Raw genomic sequence first — 14,545 nt, forward strand, 5'->3', positions numbered from 1 at the left:
CTAAACAGATTGCCCCTGAAACTTGTCTATTGTTCTACGCAGAGATTTAAGGTGTTTGTGTTGCCTGAATCTCATTCACGGAGCCCGCTTGACCATTGTTTTCCAAAGGACTTCCTGAGCATTGGACCCATTGAAATAGACGCCTTCGGTACAGAAATATACGGAAAATGACTGCGCACTATCTCTGAGGAGCGCACGACGCATTTTTGTTGCAATTAAGAATCACGTGCTTTGTTTGGCCAGCCAGCTTCCTGATACGACTCACAAAAACGTTTATTATGGTTTGCCCCTGAAATGAACTGAGTATAGGCGGAACGTAACCTTGCTGAGTCTTGGTCACTGCAGTGTAGTTATTGCATTTAAAACCTGATTTTTGTCCCCTATTTTTCTTTCCTCTCGCCAAAAAGAAGGAAATCTTTTTTACATGCAACTGCTTTAAACTATTAAGGTTTTTTTTTTTTTTGTAGTTGTTGAGAACTCAGAGCAAGCTTTCAGTTAAAGATTAAGCCTCCCATGAGGCAATTTCTATATATAATTGAGTTACTTTGCGCGGTCGAGTAGAGACAATGTCGCTACAATTATTTTATTAAGCATGATGTATGGTCACGAGCTTTTAGTTAGACAATCTGACCTCGGTCAAAAACAGTTGGGATTGTGTTCTTGATACGAGGCTTCCTTACACCCCCAGCACAGCGAACAGCAGGAGATGCACGAACAAGCCGCTGGCTGAACACCCTTCGTGACCGAAGAAAACGTTTTTTACGCCTCCATTTTCCTAGGTGGTCTTGATCTCAAGTGCTTGTCCAATCCATCCAATGGGACTTTGAATTAGAATCACGGGATTGACCCGGTGTATAAATTTTACGCACGGATTTAATTAGATTCGAAAAAAATCGAAGGTTCTTTTTTGAATGATTCACATTATTACGTTGAATTAAAGTCTTCTAAACGCTTGCTTGAAATCATTCATGCAATTGTTCCAGTTAAATACCTAGTAAAAATTATTTAACTAATTTTTAATAATTAACCATTCGTCGCACTATTATTTCATAAATACGCCGGTATGGGTTTCCCAATTCGTGCTGGAATTAGTAATCATGAGTGAATTAAAACTCCATGGTCGATTTTAATTTTATATTCTTTTCGGTCTCAATTGAATAGAAGTCATAGTCCCGTGAGATATTTAAACTATTATTCCAATTATATATTGATCGTTCTGATAGAGCTATTATTGTAATTATCTTGGTCGTTTCGTTTCAAATTGCCTGAGTGAACGATTGTTCGGCATTACGGTTTAAAATATTTATAACTGCGCCTCAACTATGTGTTTTGTTTCAATGACTCCAGAATATCGCTAGCTGGGGAGATTATTCGATGCCATCGGCATCTTGAATCTAGTCTTCTCGATGGTTCATAAGTCCTATTCATAAATAATTATTTTGGGAACATAAAAAAGGTCGATCTAATTTTAAATATTAGTAACATTTTACATTATGTTAATTGGTGGTGGAAGCGACTAGTAAAGATATAGGTACCTATGAGTGGCCAAGCATCCACAACACAGGACGAGCGCCTGTAAATAATTATTTTAAGAATATAAAAAAGGTCGATCTAAGTTTAAATATTGGTAAGATTTTACATTATGTTGTTGGTAGAAGCGACTAATGAAGACATACATGAGTGGCCGAGCATCCACAACACAGAACGGGCGCCTGTAAATAATTATTTTAAGAATATATAAAAGGTCGATCTAAGTTTAAATATTGATTAGATTTACATTTATTTTTTCTTGGTAGAAGCGACTAATATGAAGATATACATGAGTGGCCGAGCATCCACAACACAGGACGAGCGCCTGTCGTGTTCCTATCCTGGAGTGGCGAGCGAGAGTGGCAGCAGCGAGCGCAGGGTGCGACCACTCCCTGGGTTGAGGGCGTCAGGGTCTGGAAGTCTGGATAGAGGAATATAGGATGGGAGAAGGGGGAGCTGGATGGTGCACGTTGAGGGGATCCAGTCGGTGTCATGAGCAATGCAGCCAAAGGCCCCTCCCTAGATTTGTCCCGCCCTTCTGCGCCTTCTCCTCGAGACCCAGCCCCGCCTTTGTCGGAGCTCGAACGATAGCAAAAGTGAACGGGCGGGTGGCTCCGATGTTGCCACTACGACGTGCACACACATGCGGCATTCCGCGTGAAATGATCCGTTAGTTGTGTGATCGCAGGCATAAGGGTAGCACTAGCACCACGCCTACCCTTGCAGCGAGGCTCAGTGCAGCCGAGAAACTTTTTCCAGTTGTTGTCCAACACTCTCGAGTGAACTTGTGTGACCAGCAGTGTCTGTGATAGCTCGCTTAGACCCTTTATGAATTTATAAAATTAATTACGTGAATTTAGGCGTGGCTGAGGTAGAAAAAAAAATATTTTTTTATCAGAACTCTACGTTTTTTTTCTAAGTACACTAAATATTTTGTAGTCTTTGCATTACCGTCATTATTTGATAGTGACCATACGATGTTTTTCAGTCCACTATTATCTAAAAATTTCAGGATTACTGGCTTGTGTTCATAGTGCTGTATAATTCATTTCCCTTTCCAAACCTTTGATCACTTTCCCTTTCTGCGTCTATCATTACTTGTAACAATGTAAATCCTATTTATCACTGTCTGTAATAACTTTTTTGAATATATTTCAGGGAAATCTTTATTCATAGAACTACTCATTGGTTGATCACAAAAAGGAGTATTTCACATTCTGTCTTTTTCTAGCAAAATTTTATCCATCGCTCCAAACATCCGAGTATAACGATTCCAAATTTCACCTCACAATAAAATCTCCCTTTTTAGCCATTAATGATATTCTGAATCGACGCAAAACCAAATCTGGATTGTAGACCGCGGATCTTGCACTTCCCGTTTGGTTGCTACGTGTGATGTCGCAATGTGGAACTTTTTATCAATTTCTTCGACGAAGCGAATTACAAATGAATAATTCAAGGTGAATTCTCAACGAAATGCAATATTCTTGCAAAATTCACGTTTTGAACACAAGGCGCAAAGCAGTTAGACTTTTTGGTCAAGATTACTTGAGTTTTAGTGTCATTTAAGACCCGGAGAAAATCTTTAGTCTTTTGTCATTAGTTTAAATTTCTTTTTTTTTGTGATTGTTTACTCATTTGTTTCTGCTTCTGAAATAATAAAGCGTTTATGAGTGCGATCGAAGACAGTGTTGGACTGAGGTCGCTATTTACTGGAGTTCTTCATGCTTTTTGTGGAAGGTAAGTTCTCAGAATAGCGCTACATAATTAATCATTTAATTAATTAATCATTAGTAACTTAATCATGATTCACGGTACGTATTTTCGTTTGAACGTATTAAGCTCACAAAATACTTGTACTTATAAAGTTTTTTTTAGCGATTTATTTAAAATATCAGGCCTAAATAACGAAACATTCTCAGAAACAAATCTTTCAATGGATATTATGAAGCAGAAATTGATTCTTTGTAAATTATGATGAATCCAATTGGATGAAAAGCTGGGAATTCTGTAAGGCAAAGCTCGATTCCGATTAATCTTAGTGAGTTCAATTCTTAAAATCAGGAACTACGTACACGTTTCGACAACGTCTGGAAAATTACGTCTGGAAAACGTCTGGAAAATTACACGGACCAACAAAAACGTCGAACGTCGATCGTTGAATTCTGCTTAAATTGTATTGATTTAAAAAAAAATCATTGCAAGTATTCACTAGAACTTCTCCACCTCGGCAAACAAGCATTATGCAATTGCCATTATTTTCCTCGATGTTAGACTAGAAATATAATTGGGTTTGCTTTATATGTTGAAGATTATATATCGTTTTATGAACAACATAAAGTTTTACAACGATAGTACGTTCGATTATTAGAACATTAAGTATTCACTCTATAAGTAATTTCGAAATTTCATAATAGCCACCATGTATCGGCACTAATTATGCGCACATGTAAAAGCACCTGTACGATCAATGTCAAATAACTAGAAAGAAGCTATAGGTTACATATTAATCTGACGAATCAATGCGTAACTAACATGAATTTTTGTCAGCATCCTACAGAAATTGTTATCGACTAACGTACAAAGTTAACCGCGCAATTTGCTCTGCATGGGCAAAATAGTGATAGATAACATATAAACGACTTATGACTTTAATTCGAAGTTGTTTCGTTCACGAAAAGTTTTACAGAATAGATTTAATTAATTATTTAGTCTAATTCTGGGGTGAGGATCAGGCAGTGAGTAGTTTATTTCAAATTAATATTGTTCATGTTAAGATGCCTGCATAAATATAGGATATGATACCTCTTATATTTTATATTCTATTTTATTTATTGTCGGAGAACGTGTAGGATTCATCAACAATGTCTGGAGTCCCATGTAAATGAGCGGAGGTAATTGCTCCTAAATATTATATTAGTGACTTGAAGTCATAAATATGAGCAATATATTAAAATTGCTGCCTGCACCAGCTTCTTGGATGTACCCAGTGAAAATTTACAGACGCGGCAGCTTCTGATTTGGATTACCAGAAGCTGGGGCGACTCTAAATTTTGTTAGGGTACTTGCTTGTATTGCTTGCGGCTGTGATTTCATGCCTCAATGAATGCTATTCGATTTCAACAAATTACCCCCGAACATAAATGAACTGCAGTCTAAACGGTAGCTGCATGCTGCTCATAACTCCTCAATAGTCAGCGAAGATAATAGATATTTACATAAATCTTACGCATTCTTTATCGCTAAGCGAATTTATTAATTGTTTTTTTATTTTTTTTTTGTTACTGATGCACGTTATTATGCTGAATATATCAAGTATGCTTGTCTAATAATTTTTCGGGTGAGGGTTTGGCCGTAGCTGAAAAACTCTACGGTTAAAGAGCATATATTTTCAGTTCTGAGATTACAAATTAAAATTTGTTAAGGAAGCTACGTGAAACTGCCCTTCAGAACCCTCGCTCACCACGGTATATATAAGGATAAACAATCATTTCATAACAAGTCTTTTGGTATTAAAGACTAGAGCCAGATGACATTAAGTTAAAAAAATGAATATAGCTGTTAAAATATTATTAGATTTCTTCGGACTCGATTCAATATACTTCATTCGCTAGCAATAGACTCGTCGTCTAGAACTAAACCGGAAATTTATATACAAAAATAAATAATAATCGTGCAAGTAAATAATAATCGTACTATAAAGAGCTATACGCATACCAGCATCATCAACTGCAATGTATTCCATTAGATTAATTTACAACGTGAATGCACAGCAACGTTTATTGGAATGGAACTAAATCCTTTTCACTGGGAAAATATATCTGTTGATTTAGTGTTTTTCCTTCATTAGCAAAGATTAATAGACTCGATAAACATTAATTATGAAGCACAATATGATTGACGGACAGGTTATTTTTGTTGTAGGTACGCAAAGAGAGCTAAACATACAATCCACAAATTTCAATAATAATCTGTGAAGCAATCATGTGTCTATAGTTACTATTTATTTTTTTAAGGAATATAAATCTAGTTTAGCTAAAAAATTCTCATCTCAACCTCCTTTCATTTATTACAATTTTTATATTATGAATGGTGTTATTCAAATTTGATCTCATAAAAGGTGCCTGTTGCAATGAACTCTAAATTTTGTAGGGTGTTCATTCTCATATTCAAATGCAAAGTCCAATACACACATCTACCGGTTAGAACATGAATATATTAAATTAACATGAATTATAAAGAATTGTCTATATATATGCAGTGAAAGTTCTGTTGAACATGTGTGTAATATATCTATAAATTTCATTCTAATAGATGATAGATTTCAAAACAATAAAGCATGAACTGTATTGAAATTTTTAGATACACAATGGGATAAATTTCATCATGTAAAATAGTTTGACATTCTCATTTTGTTCTTCAATGTCATCTGTAGACATAACCTCGGTTTGTAGGCTGAGCTGAAAATTATCACGTATAGTCGTTAGTCATTGTTTTTCCACCTCAAGTTCTCGTCTTGTTATTTCTTAAGGTAATTTCTATATGGATGTGACAGCGTCTTCTCTTTCTATATGGATGTGACAGCGTCTTCTCTTTCTATATGGATGTGACAGCGTTAACAACAACAGTTTTTAATTTTGGCGTTGTGTAACTTCAGAAGAAAATAAAAACTGTCAGTGTAATAATATCCATGATAATAATATCCGTGTAGTGATATTATTATTATTATCAAATAATACCGGTAGCAGTGATAATAATTTCACACTTGCTATACGTACGGCTGCAAGTGTGGAGTTGTGTTAAGAGTATCGTCTATGTCTAAAAAAAATCCGTACCGTATTTACTGGCCGATCTTTCTAAAACTTCACCCTCATGTAAAACACGAAAAAAAGAACTTTTTGTTCTAATGAATTTTAGAGAAAATGAAGGAAAACGTGAAAGGCATAGAAAACGGAAAAAGAGGGACATTTTTCCCATCTCTTCATTCAATTTACGCGCTACAATATCGAGAGACATATTATTCGATTTGAAATGCAAATATTTACCGACTCTATAGGAGCCCTTTTTCAAATTTTTTTTATTAGACTTTTTCTATTCCCCCCCCCCCATCCTAACATTGTTTCATTATATTATTCAAACATTGGATCAGTCGGAGAAAAGAACTTTCAAAGCCACTAGACATTCTCGTTACAAATCGAATGGTGTGTTCATCGATGTTGTAGCATGAAAATTAAAGGAGAAAATACATTTTAAATGAGGCCGTTTAAATTGTTCCTGAAAGCCGAATAAGTGATATGGATTATGAAAAAGAAGTAAAGGCTAAAAAATTTGCTTGAAAATGTATTCTTAGCTTTTCCATCGCCCATTTCTCGGATTGAGGGCCAATCATGCGCTGCATGAATTTTTGTTATCTAGTTTAACGCAAATAATAACCTATAAATGCATTTTTCTTAAAGAAATTTTTGGAAATAAATGGTAAAAATCTTAATTTTCTAAGAATTTTGAAGTACCTCACTCAAAAACTAACGCGTGCACGTCATACAGTTTGCTGCGTTGGACGCGCCTTTTCCGCAGCTACAAAATGAGCTCAAAACCAACTGAATTGATGCGACTTATAATCTTTAAATACCATTTTACTTAAAAATATTTGTAAACAAATGGAAAAAATTTTCATTTATTTAAATTTGAAACTACTTCACTCAAAAACTAATGCACGCATACCGATCATACGATTTGCTGCGTTGGACGCGCCTTTTCCTGATCAGCTACTGTATAAAATGAGCTAAAAACTGAGAAGCCAAATTCCTCGATTTTTAGACCTAGACGACCTCCTTAATGCAGCTCATCTAAAGTACGTATTGATCTCAGTTGTTAAGTTATTAATTGTTAACGGCAGTAGGTGGTTTGACATCTAAGGCTACGAATACACCAGTAAAAAGATCCCATACGACCTCCTCAATGCATCTCATCTAAAGTATTGATCTCAGTTGCGGTTGCAAGTGTTAACGCTGTAGGTGGATTGACATCTAAGGCTACAAATACATCGGTAAAAAGGTCCACATTATATACTAAAATTTTTTGAAGTGTCGGGGTGACAGATATCAGCCTGCAGGGTTGTGGTGTTACAGTCGCAAGTGTAGCAGTGTTTTACAGCCGTCGGTGTAGCAGTGATTACAGTCGCAGGTGTTGCAGTGCTTATATTCACTGGTACAGTATTGTTTTAATAACCGCTAGTGCAGTACTCTTTACTGCTTCTGGTATAGCAGTGTTTTATAGCCGCCAGTGCAGTTGCGTTTACGGATGCAGGTGCAGCAGTGTTTAATCCAGTGCAGTAGTGTTTACGGATGCAGCAGTGTTTAATACGTTGACTACGTATTGGTACATATGCGTACCACGAAATGTATTTTTCCAGAAGATAGTGGTGCATAATTCAGGTTGCCTAAAATCGGCCAAATCCGAGAACAAAAAAGGCCAATAATTCAATGTATACTAGTTTATTTGTAGGTTCCGCTATAAAAATTCCGTTTATTTTCTTTTCGCAGTTTTTAAAATTTAATTAGGAAGTACCCCTATCATAAATCTTAGCCAGCCAACGCAATTGAGAAAAACTAAATCACGGAATTTTTCCGGAAAAAATGACCGTCTGGCAATCCTGCTTAAAAAAAGTACAAAAACTGAAATAATAGTACAAGATGGAGCAATCGTAGTCAACGTGTTAATATCCGCCAGTGCACTAGTGTTTACGGATGCAGGTGCAGCAGTGTTTTATAGCCGCTAGTGCACTAGTGTGTACGGATGCAGGTGGAGTAGTATTTTATATAGCCGCCAGTGCACTAGTGTTTACGGATGCAGGTGCAGATGTAAGACTAGGCGGTCAAGGACTACCTATCAGGAAGTGCGCAGCTGCAATGCAGCGTATGGCTGCACTCCTGCGAATATGATTAGATGCACATTTTTTATTACACTTATTCGATCCTAATTCGCTAATACCCCACTCCTAGAATTTGCATCGCCTCAGTTGTATAACCGTTCCGGCCGCGTTGCCTTACAAAGTTCCAGCTTCGCTACTGTGACAAGATCTAGTCATGATTGTGACAGGATCAAATTCCAGCTTCGCTACTGTGACAGGATCTAGTCATGATTGTGACAGGATACCGTGACAGGGTCAAAGTTCCAGCTTCGCTACTGTGACAGGATCTAGTCATGATTGTGACAGGACACCCTTACAGGATCAAGTTCCAGCTCCGCTACTGTGACAGGATCTAGTCATGATTATGACAGGATACCGTGACAGGATCAAGTTGCAGCTTCGCTACCGTGACAGGATCTAGTCATGATTGGTCGGCCAACACAAAAATTTAAGCGGCGGCTTGTGGGTTCATATCCCAGCGAGCTGTCAATATTGTGGTCGAAATCGCTTCAGTAGCCCTAAGCAGTGTGAATAAGAACTGTGGACGCTTGAAGGAGGCAGTTTAAGGTTTAGAATTCCTGCAGGAGTAAATCTTCAATGACTAATATCGGAGGCAAGGCAGATTTTGTCTAATAAATGGTGGAGTCTAATATATGCTACCACCTCTATTGATATACTGTGTTACTCTAAGTATGTTAGCTCGCTTCCGTAAAATAGTCTCACTTTCGTCGCGCCAACACATCAGTATATTAGGCAAGCGTTCGCTAAATAAAACATTGTTTTACCTTATACATCGATTTCCTATGTTTTATTTTCAAAGGTGGATTAAAAGATTTTTAAATAAATAAACTAAACTAGATAATAATATCAACGGGAATTTTTGCGCCAAAGATTCAATAGACTAAACTGTCATGAACTCTATTAAGATTGATCGAACTCTTCAGCAAGAGTTACCATAGATCCATTGGACAACGTTCTTGAATCATGAATCAGGACACACATCGCAACTTTTCGCGTAGATTTAATTTTGATATAAATTACAGCATTAACATGCTTAATGATCTCTTTCCTTTAATGACTATGTCCGTAGATGCGTCTGGATTTGCACGTTTGTCTGCTCAATCTATTGTTATAAAGATTGTTCTATAGAACAATGTTGCTCGTACCTTTTCATGATGCACAGATCTTCCTTCCCTGCTATATTACGTATGTTTTTAAGGTGTAATTTATAAGTTCGTCAGCATATTAAAGTGTTTTAATTACTAAAAGTTTTAGTAATTAAAACTTTCAGTAATTTCGCTGTGCTTTTAGTTTTAATTAATAAAATTAAGTAAAGGTACAAATGACAGGTACAAAAATCAAGGTGTTGGTAAAATGTTACAGTTTCATCCCGAGAGCATAGTATTAAATACTCTTGCAAATAATTTACATCTTAATTTGTTCATCTTTTTACACTTGAGAAAAACGTTTGCTGTATTCCAGTTCATTGTGAACCTAGCTGATTATAATAAACTACTTTGATAAGTATGTTGATCATTCGTAAATTTATTTTAACAGGCATTTTTTATTATTATTTGCTGGCTCAGAATAGGAAATGCAGTAAATAAAGTATTATTTACCATAAAGTTCTATAACGCAGTTCTATTTATAATAATGAAAGACCCGTCGTAAATTGTTCAATTGTCATTATAATTATTCATAACTCGGATATATCTTTGAGCGTCTAGAAACAGTCAATATGTACGCTATTAAATTCTTCAGCGTCACTCCTGAAATTTGTAAGAAAACATGTTGAACTTTGAACGCTCGTGGTAATTGCATATTGAAATGTACAATTTTGCATTTTGCATAGCAATGAACAAGTGAATCAACCGCATGAAAATATTCTGTTTTGTTCCTTTTTTTTAATATGCATCTAATCAAAGTGAATTTTGGCTGAGAATTTTCCGATATGAATTTTCATGACCACAATTGTCGTTTTTTTGCCGTGTAATCTTGCTTCCCGAGTATGCTTTATTCTGGCTTTGATCTCGTGATTTTGATCTCTTTTTTGTCCCATTTTCTATCAATTTACCGCCATATACTCAGTTTATTATTCATTTTGTCGCTCATGAACCATTTTTTTCGCTCCGAATACTTACCTTGACTCTTCCTCTTTGCCGATCATTTGGTCTGCTATGCAATTTTCATGGCAGATTTTCGCAATTCTCCGATTCTAGACATCGGTACAATATACGAGCGAGACTCCTCAATATTTACTGCTCAAAAAAATCCCTCCAAAAATCCTCTTGTCAGAAGAAGAATGATTGACGACAGCGTCAGACTGTCAGACGTTTTACGGATGGACGGCAAGACTGGCATAAGACTTTCTTTTGTCTGCTGTGGGTTTACGTGTTATTTTGGAGAATATTTACTCAACTTTTTAAGAAATGAAAACTCGGTTTTGTGACCCCGATAATGAGTTTATTTTGAGTATCTAGCATGTTTAAATATATTGCATTTATGCACCGACGAACTCCAGTCTTGTAATATGAGGATAATAAAGTCGGTCTTAAACTTTAATGAATGAGTTTTGAGGAAAATAGATTTCGTCTGTACATATAATAGATGCAAATTGTTGGAAGTTAGGTCACAAATAACTGGAAAAAAATATTTATTCTGCATTATCGCTCATGGTTTACTATCGTGAGACTAGATCGAAATGGAGCTAGGACTAATGATTTGATCTTCTAAAATATTTCAAATATCAAACAATCAAATTTTCCTACCACATTATGAGAATTTATAATCCAAATTTATATTGCTACAATTATACTACAATTTACATTCAAATGTCCTGCAACTTTTTTCTGTACGACAGGGGGTTATTGTAGTTTCAATATGTCGAATGATTCCCAAATGGTTAATTTATTTCTAACAGAAACTCATATAATACTAATGATTCTCAACAGTCATTATGCATTTACCTTTTCGGGATCATTTGTGCTCAGTACATTGGTTGCTTAATAACGTTCCTTTATAGCCATGAAGAAGTAAGGGGTAATATCACTAGACGAGATATAATATTTTGAACGTACTCGTATGAACTGGAAAATTACTCGCCACATTATTCTAAAAAATGTTGTTCTAAATAATAGGTACATTAGTTATACATTGAGAAATCAGGAAGTTGGGATTTGTGAGCGAAAAAATCTTGCAGTTTTTGTACTATACTAAGTAATATCATACATACAACAGAATCGGCGAGAGTTTGTTTTCTTTTAAATTATTGTCTTACGAATTGATTAAATTTTGCTGGTAAGTTGTCATTTTAAATATCTTCATAAGTTTTGTAATTCATGGGCATGAAATTTCATTTTTCCAGCGAGAAACACCGCTCATAGAGATCCCATCCATGCCTTGCTCAAGGCATTTCCGTTTACCGCCACCACCCATATTCAACCATATTTACGGCCTACGGCACCACGAAGCCTTATTCCTGTTTACCGCCACCGTTAATCAACCATATTTACGGCCTACGGCGCCACGAAGCCTTATTCCTGTTTGCAGCCACCATTATTCAACCATATTTACGGCCTACGGCACCGCGAAGCCTTATTCCTGTTTACTGCCACCGTCATTTGGCCATATTTACGGCCACGAAGCCTTATTCCTGTTTACAGCCACCATTATTAGACCATAATTACGGCCAGAGGCGCGACGAAGCCTTATTCCTGTTTATTGCCACAGTTATTCGGCCATATTTACGGCCACGAAGCATTATTCCTGTTTACCGCCACCGTTATTCGGCCATATTTACGGCCAGCGGCGCCACGAAGCCTTATTTACAGCCCTGGACCATTACGCAGACCCTGAAACGAGGTTTCTTTGTGAGACGCCGAACGCATCTCGCTCGGCGATCTCGCATGGCTCGCAGACGACGTCTGTTTTTTTCTGTCTCTTCGCAGTCGCGTGATGCAGCCAAGGCCTGAGGTCCCTTTATTAGTATCAATCTAGTCCGACTTGTCTAATATATATGCAAATGAGTTGGCTCTTTCGCTTCGTAAGATAATGACAAAAATTATCTTGACCTCCTCATCTGTGCTGGCGTCTCGTCACTAAACAGTCGTGGCGGAAAACTTGATATGCACCAGACATATTTATCTCCCTGGAATTAAATTCAAATTTTATTTTGGACCATACTTTATATCTCAGATTCATCCGGAACGTTTTACCAGTACCACTAGGTTTCTGATAAACTCGCATTTTGCATCTGTGGCATCCATTATAATTTAATAATAAGATGAAATAGTCACATGTAGTTTTTATATGAATTTTACTGAAGTCTATTTTGATTTATTCAAATAAATCAAATGGGTGAAAACCAATTATTTTTTTTTACAGAATAACTGTGTACCGTCAGTATCTTGAATTTAGAGCAACATCAAATGTTTGCCGACATAATTAAGATGCCAGTTTTTTTTTAAATTATAAAAATAAAACCTAGTTCTAATCCAATCGTTTCTGTATGAGTGTATATAGCAACTCTAATGAGTGAATGGAGCAACTGAGTCTTGGAAGTTATTGTAGCAGAGAACTTTGTTTGGGAACCGCGTAATTAAATAAACATGATGTTATAGGAGAGGCATTTGGATCACTACGTTGGTAGCGTTACAGTCACCTTAGATGGCTTGGATGTTACAAGCGACTTATTAGTAATTAATGGACATTCATTTTGCGCTCTCCTCCTCGATTTGTATCTCTCACTTGTCATTCAATTCAAAAATTATATCATTTTTCACATTATTCAAATAAAAAAATGTAGATTTTGCGACGTTTGATTGACGTATCCAACTCTAAAGCAGTTGAACTTCTTTTTCATCAATTTAATTGCGAGTAATTATTTTTAACATAAGCAAGTTTGATTTGTGAATGATACCGACCAGAATAATAATAAAGTTATGAGCATGTAAATCAAAGGAAAATACCAAAATTTAACTCTTGAAAATTATAATTGGAGCATACAAATCCAAATGTTTTTAGATATAGGAATCGCAACTCTATTTATGTATTTCTAAGGATTTTACATACAAGTAAAAAAATTTTTATGCCATATCTACCGAGAAACAGGGTAACCAAACCACGTAATTTCTCCCTATAGAAGTGGACAAACCAGTTTCCTGGGCTCGAAGCAACTTTCGGTTTTTCTCGTTTTCAGGACCAGCAATTTCATCGGGATATTCGCTAATTTATGGGATAGACGTTTCCACTTGATATCAACGAATTTCTTGCATCACCCATTGCAGGTTGGCCTGAGGTTACATTAAATGCCACTCAGTATCAACAATTTATTCCATACCTTGGAACATCTTCGAATCCGATGGCGAATTAACGTACGTAGAGGCTAGTTCTTCCCCTTCCCCCTCCCTCCCCCCTCCCCAATCCTTTTCCTGTGAGTCATTCGAGCATTTTTTTCTTGGAGCGTATGCTTAGCATACGCAAAACTGGTTAATACTGGTCCAAGTTCGATAATCAAATAAGTTCGGAATAACCAAAAATCTATTACATGAGCTTCACTATAGGATTTAGCCCTATTTCCCAATTTTTCAAAATCTATATGTTACCAATATGGTTTGCACCTAATTTGAAAATTTTAAGCCATAAACCTTGAAATAGACTCACAAGCATTTTAGCGATGCCAAATTTGAATAATTCCACCAAACTTTTCTTGTTCTTTTAACTCTAAACACCTAAACTATAAATACACTTCGAGAAAAATTCATGTGTATTTTTTTGTGTGTTCAATTTATTGTAGTTATACCTAGCCAATTTGGTGTGCGATGCTGATGCTCATCGAAAGGAGAACATAACCTGAAATACAAAAGCAAATAATGCCCAAAAATATCTATCTTTTTGTGTGAAAATTTTTAGCTCGCCGTTCGCTTTCAAACATTTTTTGATTAATGTGCTATTAAAAAAATTTACTATTCTGCTGCACAAAATTTTTTGGTTAACATGCTTTTAATATCTCATTAATGTATTCAAGAAAATCTTACGTGTTCTATTCGACAAGCAATGCGGTTGTGTGAATCGCAAGCTTGTTTGCTTAGTTTCTTCAACGTTTTG

At 36.1% G+C, this 14,545-nt stretch overlaps 1 protein-coding gene across 1 annotated transcript in view; it reads left to right on the top strand.

The window, feature by feature from the left end:
• Positions 1-2,681: 2,681 nt before the first annotated feature.
• LOC108681901 (nuclear receptor subfamily 4 group A member 2) overlaps positions 2,682-14,545 on the top strand; it is a 32,041-nt gene continuing 20,177 nt past the window's right edge. Inside the window, exon 1 of the mRNA XM_018170982.2 lies at positions 2,682-3,270. Within this exon, the coding sequence (XP_018026471.1) occupies positions 3,255-3,270 (16 nt within the window). The 5' untranslated portion in view covers positions 2,682-3,254. The remainder of the gene's footprint in view (positions 3,271-14,545) is intronic.

Source organism: Hyalella azteca, unplaced genomic scaffold (genome assembly GCF_000764305.2).
Source record: "Hyalella azteca isolate HAZT.00-mixed unplaced genomic scaffold, Hazt_2.0.2 contig7631, whole genome shotgun sequence".
Taxonomy (NCBI): domain Eukaryota; kingdom Metazoa; phylum Arthropoda; class Malacostraca; order Amphipoda; family Hyalellidae; genus Hyalella; species Hyalella azteca.